The 12,506-nt window shown below is 47.4% G+C and overlaps 1 protein-coding gene across 5 annotated transcripts in view; it reads left to right on the top strand.

The window, feature by feature from the left end:
- Window positions 1-10,926, top strand: part of EDC3 (enhancer of mRNA decapping 3) — a 79,914-nt gene extending 68,988 nt beyond the window's left edge. For 4 of the 5 annotated variants that reach the window (XM_053593028.1, XM_053593027.1, XM_053593030.1 and 1 more), the window contains 2 exons: window positions 4,586-4,803; window positions 10,476-10,926. In XM_053593028.1, the coding sequence (XP_053449003.1) occupies window positions 4,586-4,803; window positions 10,476-10,810 (553 nt within the window). In that variant the 3' untranslated portion in view covers window positions 10,811-10,926. The remainder of the gene's footprint in view (window positions 1-4,585; window positions 4,804-10,475) is intronic. The other variant, XM_053593031.1, reaches the window with a different exon arrangement.
- The last annotated feature ends 1,580 nt before the right edge of the window (window positions 10,927-12,506 follow it).

Raw genomic sequence — 12,506 nt, 5'->3', positions numbered from 1 at the left:
GGCATTAGTAATAACCATGTACCAGACCTTGTGCTAGCCACTGAGGATGCAAAGAAGAATAAAAAACTCCTTCTGCCTTCCAGTAGCCTCATGGAAATCTCCAGAATCAGAAAATTCTTCAGGAAGTTATATTTCTATCCAGTGACCCTTTCTAGAGCAGCAGTGGCAGTGGCATCCAAGATGAGTCCTCAAGAACAATGAATAATGAACAAGGACAAGGAGGAAAGGGGGAAAGTATTCTGGATATAGGGAATAGCAGGTGCCAAGGGCAGAGAGAATTGAGAGACCATGGAACTATTGGGGATCCTTAAGTCATGATGTATGGCTAGAAAGTAGGGCCTTAATACAGCTGAGTAGTAGGGAGCTACTGAAGGTATTTCTGTTGGGTTGTGACATAATTGGTGCTGGATTTTTAAAAGATGACTTTGGGGCTCAGCATCTATAGCTCAGCGGCTGGAGTGCCAGCCACATACACTGGAGATGGCAGGTTCGAATCCAGCCCAGGCCTGCCAAACAGCAGTGACAATTGCACCCAAAAAATAGCTGGGCATTGTGGTGGGTGCCTGTAGTCCCAGCTACTTGGGGAGCTGGGGCAAGAGAATCTCTTAAGCCCAGGAGTTGGAGGTTGCTATAAGCTGAGATGCCACAGCACTCTACCAAGGGTGACATGAGACTCTGTCTCAAAAAATTTTTTTAAAAGATGACTTTTGCTGCATTGTGGACAGTTGACTGAATGGAGACAGAACTGAAGGCAGTAAGACCAGTTAGAAAACTGTAACTTCGGGCGGCGCCTGTGGCTCAGTTGGTAAGGCGCCGGCCCCATATACCGAGGGTGGCGGGTTCAAACCCGGCCCCGGCCAAACTGCAACCAAAAAATAGCCGGGCGTTGTGGCGGGTGCCTGTAGTCCCAGCTACTCGGGAGGCTGAGGCAAGAGAATCGCTTAAGCCCAGGAGTTGGAGGTTGCTGTGAGCTGTGTGAGGCCACGGCACTCTACCGAGGGCCATAAAGTGGGACTCTGTCTCTACAAAAAAAAAAAAAAAAAAAAGAAAACTGTAACTTCGAAAGTTGAGCCAGGGCCCAGATGATGGCAATCCAGCCAGGTAAGGATCAGAAGAGTGGACATATGAGTGACTTTTTTTTTTGTTTGTTTGTTTTTTGAGGTAAATTCAGCAGGGTAAAGTAATTGAATTGATGTTGGAAGTAATGAAAAGTATGGATGTTGGTGATCAATGAACTTTAAGCTTTCCAGCTTGGACAACTAGTCGAATGCTGATAACATTCACCGTGATACGGAATGTGGGAAGAGGAGCAGGTTTGGGGAGATAGTGGGTTTTGTTTTGGATGTGTTGGGTTTGGAATACTTGTGAGATATTCAAATATACTGTTAGCTATATGGATTTGAAGTTCAGAAAACGGTATATGCACTGAAGCTAGAGATTTGGGAGTTTTCTGCCTATAAATGGTATAAGAGTAGATGAAGTCTTCTAAGGGAGAGTGTGGAAAGAGCTTAGGGTGGGATTCACAGCATTTAAGGCACAGTTGTGAGGATGAGGAAGAATCTAGAGAGGTAAGACGAACGAGAGGTTAGTGTGTAAAACCCAAGGAAATAGGTATTTGAAGAAAAAAAAGGAATGATCAGCAGTTGTACTACTGAGAGATTGAGATAAAGTAAAATCATAATTGACAAGTCTGTTGGATTTTATCAATAAAAAGGAGAACAGTGGCAACCTTGGCATTGTTGTGGTGTCTTAAGGGAAAAAGTGGCTTCCAAGTAGCAGGGTGGACCTGGGTTCAGCAGGGCAAGGAAAGCCTCGTTTCCCTGAGCAGCACTTACAGATCTGGAGCCTGACACAATAAGATGTTACTCCCCACAGAGCCCCTTTCCTGTTTTGGAAATGGAACCCTGTCCTTGGCTTGTGCTTGCAGCCATGGTTTTTGGGGAACCTTGCCAGAATACTGATATTGCAGATAAATGCCACAGTTCCTCACTCCAGCCTCTTTCAATTCTGGCCTGATAATGCTGTGTTTGCATGGGAGGCATTTGATTCTAAAATGATCTTGATTAAAGCAGATTTGTCCAAGCTGGGTGTGAGATCTTCCCTCTCTACTCATCTACTTCCCTTTTCCATTTGAGGTGGGCAGGTGGTGGTCATTCCTTCTTGTCCTTGAATTTAGGCCTGCTTCCTAGGTGTGTGGGATCCCTGGCCTCTCCTGTGCCAAGGAGGAGCCAATGGAGATGCCTGAAGGAGCAGTGGGCTGTAGGAGCTGGTGTCTACTGCACCTCCTCCCAGAGTAGCCATTGGGGAAGCTCCTGGAATATGCTCCTCCATGGGTATTTGAAGCCATTAAGGGACTTCCTGAAACAGTAATCTGGGGACAGGAACTGCATGTCCTCCCCAAGTTATGTTTCTCTCTAGCAAGCTCCTTGGTCCTGGCCATACTTGAGCGTGCCTTTTCTCGAAGTATCTAAACTCAGAAGGTCCATTTCCTTTCCTTTGCAGCAGTTGCTGGTTTTCCTTTGAGAAATCAAACCCATGTTTAGTAACCTTGAAGTTTAACATATGTCAATACCATGGTGTTTTCACAGCAAAATATTAAAGTGATCCTCAGCTCAAAGGTAAACAATAGCTTCATGTTTTAAGATGAGCAGGCTAGGGCGGCGCCTGTGGCCCAGTGAGTAGGGTGCCGTTGCCATATACCAAGGGTGGTGGCTTCAAACCTGGCTCCGGCTAAACTGCAACAAAAACTGCAAAAGAAAAAAAAATAGTCGGGTGTTGTGGTGGGCTCCTGTAGTCCCAGCTACTCGAGAGGCTGAGGCAAGAGAATTACCTAAGCCCAAGAGCTGGAGGTTGCTGTGAGCTGTGATGCCACAGCACTCTACTCAGAGCAACAAAGTGAGACTCTGTCTCTAAAATAATAATAATAATAATAATAAAAGATGAGCAGGCTACAGCTCAGATAGCTGAAGGACTTGTCCACAGTATGCTGCAGGTAGAGCCTGGTCTCTGCTTTGCATAGGTCTGTTTCCAGTGCCTGTACTCTACCCCCTGCTGCTGGTGTGTGGATGCTGTGCTCTGCTTTGATTCCTTTGATGGAGGTTTGGAGGCCTCAGTGAAAGAGAGAGCCTGTTTAGAAAACAGGGTGGGTGATAGCTGGGTGTTGTGGTGGGCGTCTGTGGTCCCAGCTACTTGGGAGGCTGAGGCAAGAGAATCACTTGAGCCCAAGAGTTTGAGGTTGCTGTGAGCTGTGATACCACATGACTCCACTGAGAGTGACAAAGTAAACTTGACTCTGTCTCAATGAAAAAAAAAAAACAAAACAGGGTGAGTCAGATGCCAGAACTGCAGTATCTCTCAGGAGGAAGAAGTACTTTACAGTATTTCCTTTAAAAGCAAAAGTAGTGGGGGAAATGAATGGTTTGGTGTCATTGTGTAGAGTACATTGCTAAATTCCCCAAAATTTGTTTCGGGAGGGGGTTAGTAATGAAGCGCCTCTTTGGCTTGACAGTATGTGTCTTATTCCTCTCTTTGGGAAACTAGTAAGTAAATTCCACTGGTCTTCCCCTAAGCATAGAACCACATCCTTGCTGTCTATCTTCTCCCTGTCTTGCTGCCCTGTGAGCCAACTGTGCTGCCCGTGAGTTGGGCAGAGCTCCAAAGCTAATTCTCCATACACCTTACTTGTGGCTTCTCTGAGGCCATAGGAGTCTCAGCTTTAAATAGCAGGAAACTGGAAGCAACAGCCTGATCTAAGGCAGATGCCAGCCTAGGAAACAGCCCCTAGCCTCCGCTTCCTTAATGATCAGGATTGATTGAGCACTTCCTACATGTTGGGCACTGCTGTGTATCCAGTCGTTCATACAGTGTCCTATGAAATAGGTATTATTAATATCAACAGTATTGCTTATCTGTGTTAGTAAGCTAATAAGCTCAGTAAAGAGAATGACAACTAATTGAGAACAATTGAGAATTATCTTTAATTGGTAAAGTTTATTACAGTTTATTAAGTTGGGAAAGGGAGGTGGGAAAAGGAAAAAATCAGAGCCAGAGTAATCCCAGAAAAGGTAAGCCTTGAGCTGGATCTCCAAGAAAAGGCAGGTCAGAGTTTGGAAAATGAAGGGCCATCAGGGCAGGGGACCTAGTTGGAGCATAAGCAGGGAAGAACTTTACAAGTACAGCAGAGAATGAGACCAGCCTTGCTGGGTGGGGCAAACATGTTGGGGAAGAAGAGCAGAGAAGATTGTGGAGGTGGCAAAACCTCTTTGGTATGCAGAATTTGGACCTAATAGGTTACACAGGGAGAACCATTAAGTGTTCATGGGTCAGAAATCAGTTTTCTGGCAGCAGTATTGTTGGAATAAGATCTGGTAGACGGCCTACTTGGAGGAACCAGCAATGAAGTGCTGCTAGGGTGTGAAACAAGGGAAACAGCACTCTGTAGACCTTGCCTGCAGTGGATTTTGGTTCCCTCTAGAGCTTGGGACTTGGTGAGGAGTGGGAGAGAGCTCAGAGAGCAACAGGTACCTACAGGAAATTGTCTGGTAGGGGATTCAAAGGATTAATACTGCCTCACCTTCTGTTCCAGGTTGAATCCAAAAAATGTTCACCAGAGGCCTACAGTGGCCCTACTATGTGGGCCTCATGTGAAGGGGGCTCAAGGCATCAGCTGTGGAAGGCACCTAGCCAACCATGATGTTCAGGTCATCCTCTTCCTGCCCAACTTTGTCAAGATGCTAGAGTCCATCACCAATGAGCTGTCACTCTTCAGCAAGACCCAAGGCCAACAAGTGTCAAGCCTCAAAGGTGAGGATTTAACATAAGGTGGGACTGAAGGTGTCTTCCCTTCTTTGGAGTTTGATGCTCTGATGCCACCTAGTGGTGATGGGTGGAAAGGCACCACATGTGTAAAGATGACCTCTGCCTCTGAAGTCTTAGTAGAGCTGTGAAACATTTGGTGTTGATGTGCCTACTTCCCATCTCCTCCCCCTTCTTCCTCTCTCACTACTCAGATGAGAGCTAGAGAGCCATTTATTCATTTCACAAATATTTATGGAACAAGTAGTTTTCCTAATGCTTGGAATATGGCAGAAGGTTTTTTTTTTTAATCCATTCTTCCATAGAGTGTATACTGGTTAGGAGAGATGAACACACAAATAAACATATTAGGTCAGATGATAGTAAGTGTTATGGAGAAAAAGCAGGCAAAGCAGATACAGAGGATTAGGCAGGGAGTAGAAGACTTAGGCATCTTGGGGTCAGGTCATGAAGGGCCTTGTGGATCTCTAAAAGGGCTTGGGCTTTTATTCTGGGTTTCTTTTTCTTTGTCTTTCTTTCTTTTTAAGACAGTCTCACTTTGTCACCTGGGCTAGAGGGCCATAGCATCATAGTTCTCAACAACCTCAAACTCTTGGGCTCAAGCTATCCTCTTGCCCCAGTCTCCAAAGTGGCTAGGATTGTAGAAACCTACTACAACACCCAGATAATTTTTCTACTTTGAGTAGAGACCGGGTCTTACTCTTACTCAGGCTGGTCTCAAACTCCTGAGCTCAAGCAATCTGCCTGCCTTGGTCTCCCAGAGTGCTGGGATTATAGGCATGAGTCACCATACCTAGCCTTTATTTTGTTTTGTTTTCTTTTTTCTGGAAAGGGTGCTTTTATTTTGGGTGTGATGGAGAGTCATTGGAGGAATAAGTAGAGGATTTATATAATCCAAGTTAGGTTCCAAACAGTTATTCTGGGTGCTGTTTGAGAGTAGACTATAAGAGAACAAAGAGTTGTTAAAAGCTGATGTGATCACTGGAGAGAGAAATGATGGTGGCTAAGACAGTGACAGTGGAAGAGGTGGTGAAAGTGGTTAGTTTTTCAATCAGTTTTAAAGATGGTGTTCACAAACAGAATGTAGAGGGTGAAGGAGAAGAGTTAAGAAAGACTAGCCAGGCTGGGCACGGTGGCTCACGCCTGTAATCCTAGCACTATAGGAGGCTGAGTCGGGTGGATTGCTTGAGCACACGAGTTTGAGACCAGCCTGAGCAAAAAGCAAGACCCTGTCTCTACTAAAAATAGAAAAACTGAGGCAAGAGGATCGCTTGAGCCAAAGAGTTGGAGGTTACTGTGAGCCATGAAGCCACGGCACTCTACCCAGGATAACAGCTTGAGACTCTGTCTCAAAAAAAAAAAAAAAGAATGAGTAGCCAGGCACAGTGGCCCACACCTGTAACCCTAGCACTTGGGGAAATCTGAAATAGGAGGATCACTTGAAGCTGGGAGATTAAGGCCAGCCTGGGCAACATAGTGAGACCCCCATCTCTACAAAAAAATGTAAAATATCTGGGCACAATACACGTACCTGTCATCTTAACTACTTGGAAGACTGAGGCAAAAGGATTACTTGAGCTTAGGAGTTCAAGATTACAGTGAACTGTTACTGTGCCACTGCACTCCAGCCTAGGCAACAAAACAAAACTCTGTCTTCTAAAAAAATAATTTCCCTGTAGCTCAAATGGCTAAGGCGCCAGCCACATATACCTGAGCTGGTGGGTTCAAATCCAGCCCAGGCCTGCCAAACAACAATGATGGCTGCAACCAAAAAATAGCCAGGCATTGTGACAGCACCTGTAGTCCCAGCTACTTGAGAGGTGGAGGCAGGAGAATCGCTTGAGCCCAGGAGTTGGAGGTTGCTGTGAGCTGTGAAGCCACAGCACTCTACCCAGGGTGACAGCTTGAGGCTCTGTCTCCAAAAAATAAAAATAAATAAATAAATTTCAAAATGAAAAGTTAAAAAAAAATTAAGAATTTATTGTAGGGGAATATAAATGAAGAAAGTCATCATATTTCCCTATTCTCAAGACAATAATTATGATGACAGTATTTCTATAAATTAATTGAGAATGTTACAAAACAACAGATGGACTGTAACAGGAAGTATGCTGGCTATAACTATAAAGAAAGCATTACAAAACTGGGCATGGTGGTGTAAGCCTGTAGTCCCAGCTACTTAGGAGGTTGAGGTGGTCAGATTACTTCAGCCCAGGAGTTCAAGGTTGCAGTAAACTGTGATCACACCACTGTACTCCAGCCTGGGCAACAGAGGGAAGGCCTTTCTTCCTTCCTCTCCTTCCTTCCTCCCTCCCTTCCTTCCTTCCACCTGGGCAACAGAGGGAAGACCTTCCTTTCTCTCCTTCCTCTTCCTTTCTCTCCTTCCTCTTCCTTTCTCTCCTTCCTCTCCTTCCTGTCCTTCCTCGCTCCCTCCCTTCCTTCCTTCCTCCCCCCTTCCTACACATAAACACACACACTGAAAACAAGAAAAGAATGACTCCAAGGATTGTGGCCTGAGTAATTAAGGTGTGATCACTGAGATGGGAAGATCAGTAGAGGAGAAGGCTTGGGGAAGAAGAGCAGAAGCTCAGTTTGGCTGGCAAGCATATTGGATATACAGGTGGAAATGCTGATTGGGCCAGACTTACATGAATCTAGAGGTTAAGTGAAAGGATCTAACCTGGATTTACAATTCTGTGCTACCAGATTGCTTGAGCACATTAGGTTGCCTTCCCAGAGCTCTTAATATTTAAGCCACAATGAGCCTGGATATAATAATGCCTAGGAAAAGAGTAGAGAAGTTGGAAGCAGTGGCATGTGCCTGTAGACCCTGCAATTGGGGAGGCTAAGGTGGGAAGATTGCTTGAGCACATTGGTTGTTAAACAAAAGAAAAAAGAAATGTTGCAAGACCGAATTCTTTGAACTCTTTGCTTAGAAGTCAAAGAATGGAGAAACCAGCCTAGGAGAAACAGGGTAGGAATGGCTAGTGAGAGAGAAGGAAAAACAAGTGAATAAAGGAGTATATAATCATCTGTGTCAGTAAGCCCCACTCAAGGTTAAGCTTAAAGGAAGACTGGGAATTGACCACTGGATTTAGCAGTGTGAGGCCCCTGGTAAGCTTGACAAGAGCAGTTTTAAGTTGAGTGGTGAGGGCAAAGTCTGCAGTAAGTCAAAGTGAGAATGTGGGGAGAAGAAATGGAAAGAGCAAATGGCCAGAGAAAGGGCCTTGCCAGAGGTCAAATGGTGAAGTCAAGGACAAAGCCTAGATCAGAACCTTAGTTTCCTAAGTCTTAGACCAGGCTCCTGTAGGCGCTCAGAAGATAGAACACCACTGTCACTCTTGAGATCCTCATGGCCCAGAGGGACTCACATGGTTTTACTTTCTAAGAAGGGAAGCTATGGTTGAGAAATACCCTTACTCTAGGCTAGGGGGTGTCCAAACCTTTATTTTTTTCTGCTACACATTGGAAGAATAAGCCTTGTCTTGTCGTGAGCCACAAGTAAATACACAAACACTATTAAAATCTGATAAGCAAATAAAGGGCTGTGCATATTTTTCATGATATCCAACATGAAAGCAAAAAAAGTCCTTATAAAATCAGCAAGCAGCCCATGGGCTGTATGTTGAGCACCCCTACTATGCCAAGAGCTGAGAATGGAGCCTGGTGTGGGTTTCCCTACTTGACATCTTGAACATGATGTCCCATTGTAAGCAGTTCTTACTGTGGCTGCCCAGGTTTCCTATCTCAATCACTCCACTAGATAAATCTGAGAATGACAGCCTGTAAGTTTGGTATATTTTCTGTTATTCTAGGTTTAACCTCTTAGGCCAGTCCAAGATATACATACTTGTTTTTTTGTTGTTGGTTTTTTTTTTTCTGAGACAGAGTCTTACTATGTTGCCCTCAGTCAAGTGCCATAGCCTCATAGCTCACAGCAACGTCAAACTCTTGGGCTTAAGTGATTCTCTTGCCTCAGCCTCCCAAGTAACTGGGACTACAGGCACCTGTTACAATGCCCAGCTATTTTTTGGTTGCAGTTGTCATTGTTGTTTAGCAGGCCAGGGCTGGGCTTGAACCCATCCAGCCTTGGTGTATGTGGCTGGCACCCTACTCAATGAGCTATAGGTGCTGAGCTTACATACTTGTTTTTAGGGATTTTGTGTGTGTGTTTGAGACAGCGTCTCACTTTGTTGCCCTCAGTAGAGTGCTGTGGCATCATAGCTCACAGCAACTTCTGGGCTCAAGCAATCCTCTTGTCTCACCCTCCCATGTAGCTGGGACTACAGGTGTCCACCACAACGCCCAGCTATTTTTAGAGATGGCATCTTGCTCTTACTTAGGCTGGTCTTGAACTCCTGAAGCTCAAGCAATTCACCTGCCTTGGCCTCCCAGAGTGTTAAGATTATAGGCGTGAGCCACTGCACCTGGCAAGATATACATATTTGTTGAGACAACCTGCTCTTATGTTGTCCCAAAGGTCTGGTTACAGCAGAAGAGCCGTTTTAAATGCCTGGGAAAATGGTGATAGATTCCCTCCTCATTCTTAAGGTTGGCCTGAGTGGAGGACCCATTCTTAAGAGATGAGAGAGGAATAGATTGAGTAGGCCAGCGCACAGTAGAATAAGCAGACTTTCACTTGCTCACCCTTCTTGGGTCAGTCAACAAAGAGCAGTCAGCACCTGGTTTTCCTGAGCCCTGAGCACGGCTTGCTTCCCTTGTGAAGGCAGACTTGGCAGTGGACTCTACCTTCCCAGAGCTTATAATATATTTAGGGCGTTAGTCAGATATACAAAGATTTGCCTAGACAAGGCAGAAGAAGTGAGGGCTGGAGAAGCTCTGCACATGCTCAGCAGGACAGTGCTTCAGCCTGGAAGCTCCAGGAGGGCAGTGGTGTGTCAGGCTGACACCCTTGTCTATAGGCCCTGAGAGCCTATAGCACCCAGCCCAACCATGCCTTGGAACTCTCAGGGCCTGTCTTAGCCCAGCCTTGAGAAGACTAGCCTTTAGAGTGGTGTCTTTGTCTGGAACTCTAAACACTTTTTTTTTTTTTGCAGTTTTTGGCCGGGGCCGGGTTTGAACCTGCCACCTCTAGTATATGGGGCTGGCGCCCTACTCCTTGAGCCACAGGCGCTGCCCAACACTTTTTTTGTTGTTGTTGGAGGCAGAGTCTCACTATTTCATTTTTTTTTTTTTCTTTGTAGAGACAGAGTTTCATTTTATGGCCCTCGGTAGAGTGCCGTGACCTCACACACCTCACAGCAGCCTCCAACTCCTGGGCTTAAGCGATTCTCTTGCCTCAGCCTCCCGAGTAGCTGGGACTACAGGCGCCCGCCACAACGCCCGGCTATTTTTTGGTTGCAGTTTGGCCGGGGCCGGGTTCGAACCCGCCACCCTTGGTATATGGGGCCGGCGCCTTACCGACTGAGCCACAGGCGCCGCCCCCATTTTTTTTTTATTGTTGTAGTTGTCATTGTTGCTCAGCTGGCCCAGGTGGGGTTTGAACCCACCAGCCTCCATGTAAGTGGCCGGCGCCGTAACTACAGCACTACGAGCGCTGAGCCAAAACTTAACACTCTTGGGGCCACCTGGGCTCTAGTCCCAAGCTGGGCTGCTCTCTGCTTATAAGAATTTTCAGAAGGCACTTTTTCCACCTGCAGATCTGCCCACTAGCCCTGTGGACCTGGTCATCAACTGCCTGGATTGCCCTGAGAACGCCTTCCTGCGGGATCAGCCCTGGTACAAGGCAGCTGTGGCCTGGGCCAATCAGAACCGGGCTCCAGTACTCAGCATAGACCCTCCTGTGCATGAAGTTGAACAGGGCATTGATGCCAAATGGTCACTGGCACTAGGCCTGCCTCTGCCACTGGGAGAGCACGCAGGCCGTGTCTATTTGTGTGACATCGGCATTCCCCAGCAGGTCTTCCAGGAAGTGGGCATCAACTACCACTCACCCTTTGGCTGCAAATTTGTTATCCCACTGCATTCTGCCTAGGGGGCCCTGGTCAGGCTGGATCCTGCAGTCCCTGCTGCTCCTGACACTGAACCTGATGACGAACGCCTTAAGGATGTGAAGTTTCATGGACCTTGTTAAAGTTTTCCTCTTTTGGGTTTGTTTCTTCTGAGAGAGAGAACAGAACTTACTTGCCTAAAATTGACCTGTCACCTGCGCCTAGCCAGGGAAGGCTTTCCCACTGGGTGTGCAGGGCCGGCTGGCAGGCTGAGTGCATAGTTGCTCCAGGCATCTCTACCCTTGGCCTCCTGTGTGGCCAGGTGGGCCTCTGTTTACAGAAATAGGCAGCTCTCTGACTGTATTTCAGGTTTACAGCCACTGGGCCTGGGCGAGCACCTTGAAGGGTGGGCCAGGTCCTGTTTGGGGCCTGTACCTACTCTATTTCAGAGCTTGTGGCTTTGTGACTCCCCTGCTTACCCCTGCTGCGCAGCCCTTCCCCTAATCATGTAGAACCGGCTGCATGGCAGGTGTCCACTAGAGGGCAGACCTGCGTGCTCCATTCATTTTATGGGCTGTGACAGACTAGGCCTGCCCCTAATCCTGTCCCTAACTCTACCCCAGGTTAATGTGGGGGCTTTTGACCCTTTTTCCTGAGCTGATCTGTGTGTTTTGCTGGAATTTTTCCAAGGGTCTTTAATTTCTTTACTCTCCATCATTCAGAGGTAGAGAAGGGGAGGGCATCAGGATGGTGTTACTGTATCGGGATTTTATACTGTTCTGTTGTTTTCAGCACAGGTAGTATAAGGTTTTGTTACTGTAGAACCACAGTGCCCATCTTGCCAGCAGTGCCCCCCACTTCCCCAGCTGGGGCTGAGCCTTTGCCTAGGCTGGGCCAGACCCCTCAGGGTGCAGCTTTAATGTTCAGTATTGGGGAGGCCCCTGGGGGAGCCTGGTGCTGAGCCAGAAGAGGCTCCCTGGTGCTTCTGTCCTAGGCCACCAATCTATCCCCCCTCCCCCGCTTGCCTGCACATCCATACCCCACTTTTCTGCTCTCTCTGCTCTTCTCCTGAAATGGTCCTCTGCAGCTATCACCATAGAGCAGGGTGCATGCCCCTCCCTTGCCTGGGCTCCAAAACTGCTAGGCTTTGTATGGGTCCCCACTCTGGATGAGTCAGCTTGGGGCCAGCCTGTCTCAGAGATGCCAAAACAAGGCTAGTTCTGGATGAGCTAACTAGTGGGGCTCAGCCATAGTAACATACTGTTGCTCAGATCCTAAGGCACTGAGGCCCGGGATCTTCCCAGGCCTAGGCCCTAAAGGTCATAGTCCCAGCCCCCCTCCCACTGCTGGAACAAGGAGCCATGCCTGGAACCCTGGCAGGGACCCTTGCAAAGGATTTGTGCTTAAGCCTTTTCAAGGGCTTTAGGCTTCCTTCTGCTGTGCCCACCCACTGAGGGGGTAGGGAGTGAGAGGGCTCACCAAGGACTGGATACAGGGTAGGCCCTGTGCCATTGGGCTGCTTATCACTTTTCTTGTAGGAGCATAGTCAGGAGCAGATGAGGCAGGTCGGAGAGGCTGGCCCCTCCTTTCCTCCCATTCTCTCTAGTATTTGTCTCCAGCAGTGGGAGGGGGGCTGGGACTGTGACCGTGTTCTGTCTCCTCCTTGAGCCTTTGCTCACTCTCAGGGCCAAGAAGCAATCAAGCTGGGGTCCTCTCTTCAGGGGCAGGGCCACAACCTGA

Source organism: Nycticebus coucang, chromosome 6 (assembly GCF_027406575.1).
Source record: "Nycticebus coucang isolate mNycCou1 chromosome 6, mNycCou1.pri, whole genome shotgun sequence".
In the NCBI taxonomy this organism is placed as follows: domain Eukaryota; kingdom Metazoa; phylum Chordata; class Mammalia; order Primates; family Lorisidae; genus Nycticebus; species Nycticebus coucang.
This window is presented reverse-complemented; position numbering and strand designations above follow the sequence as displayed.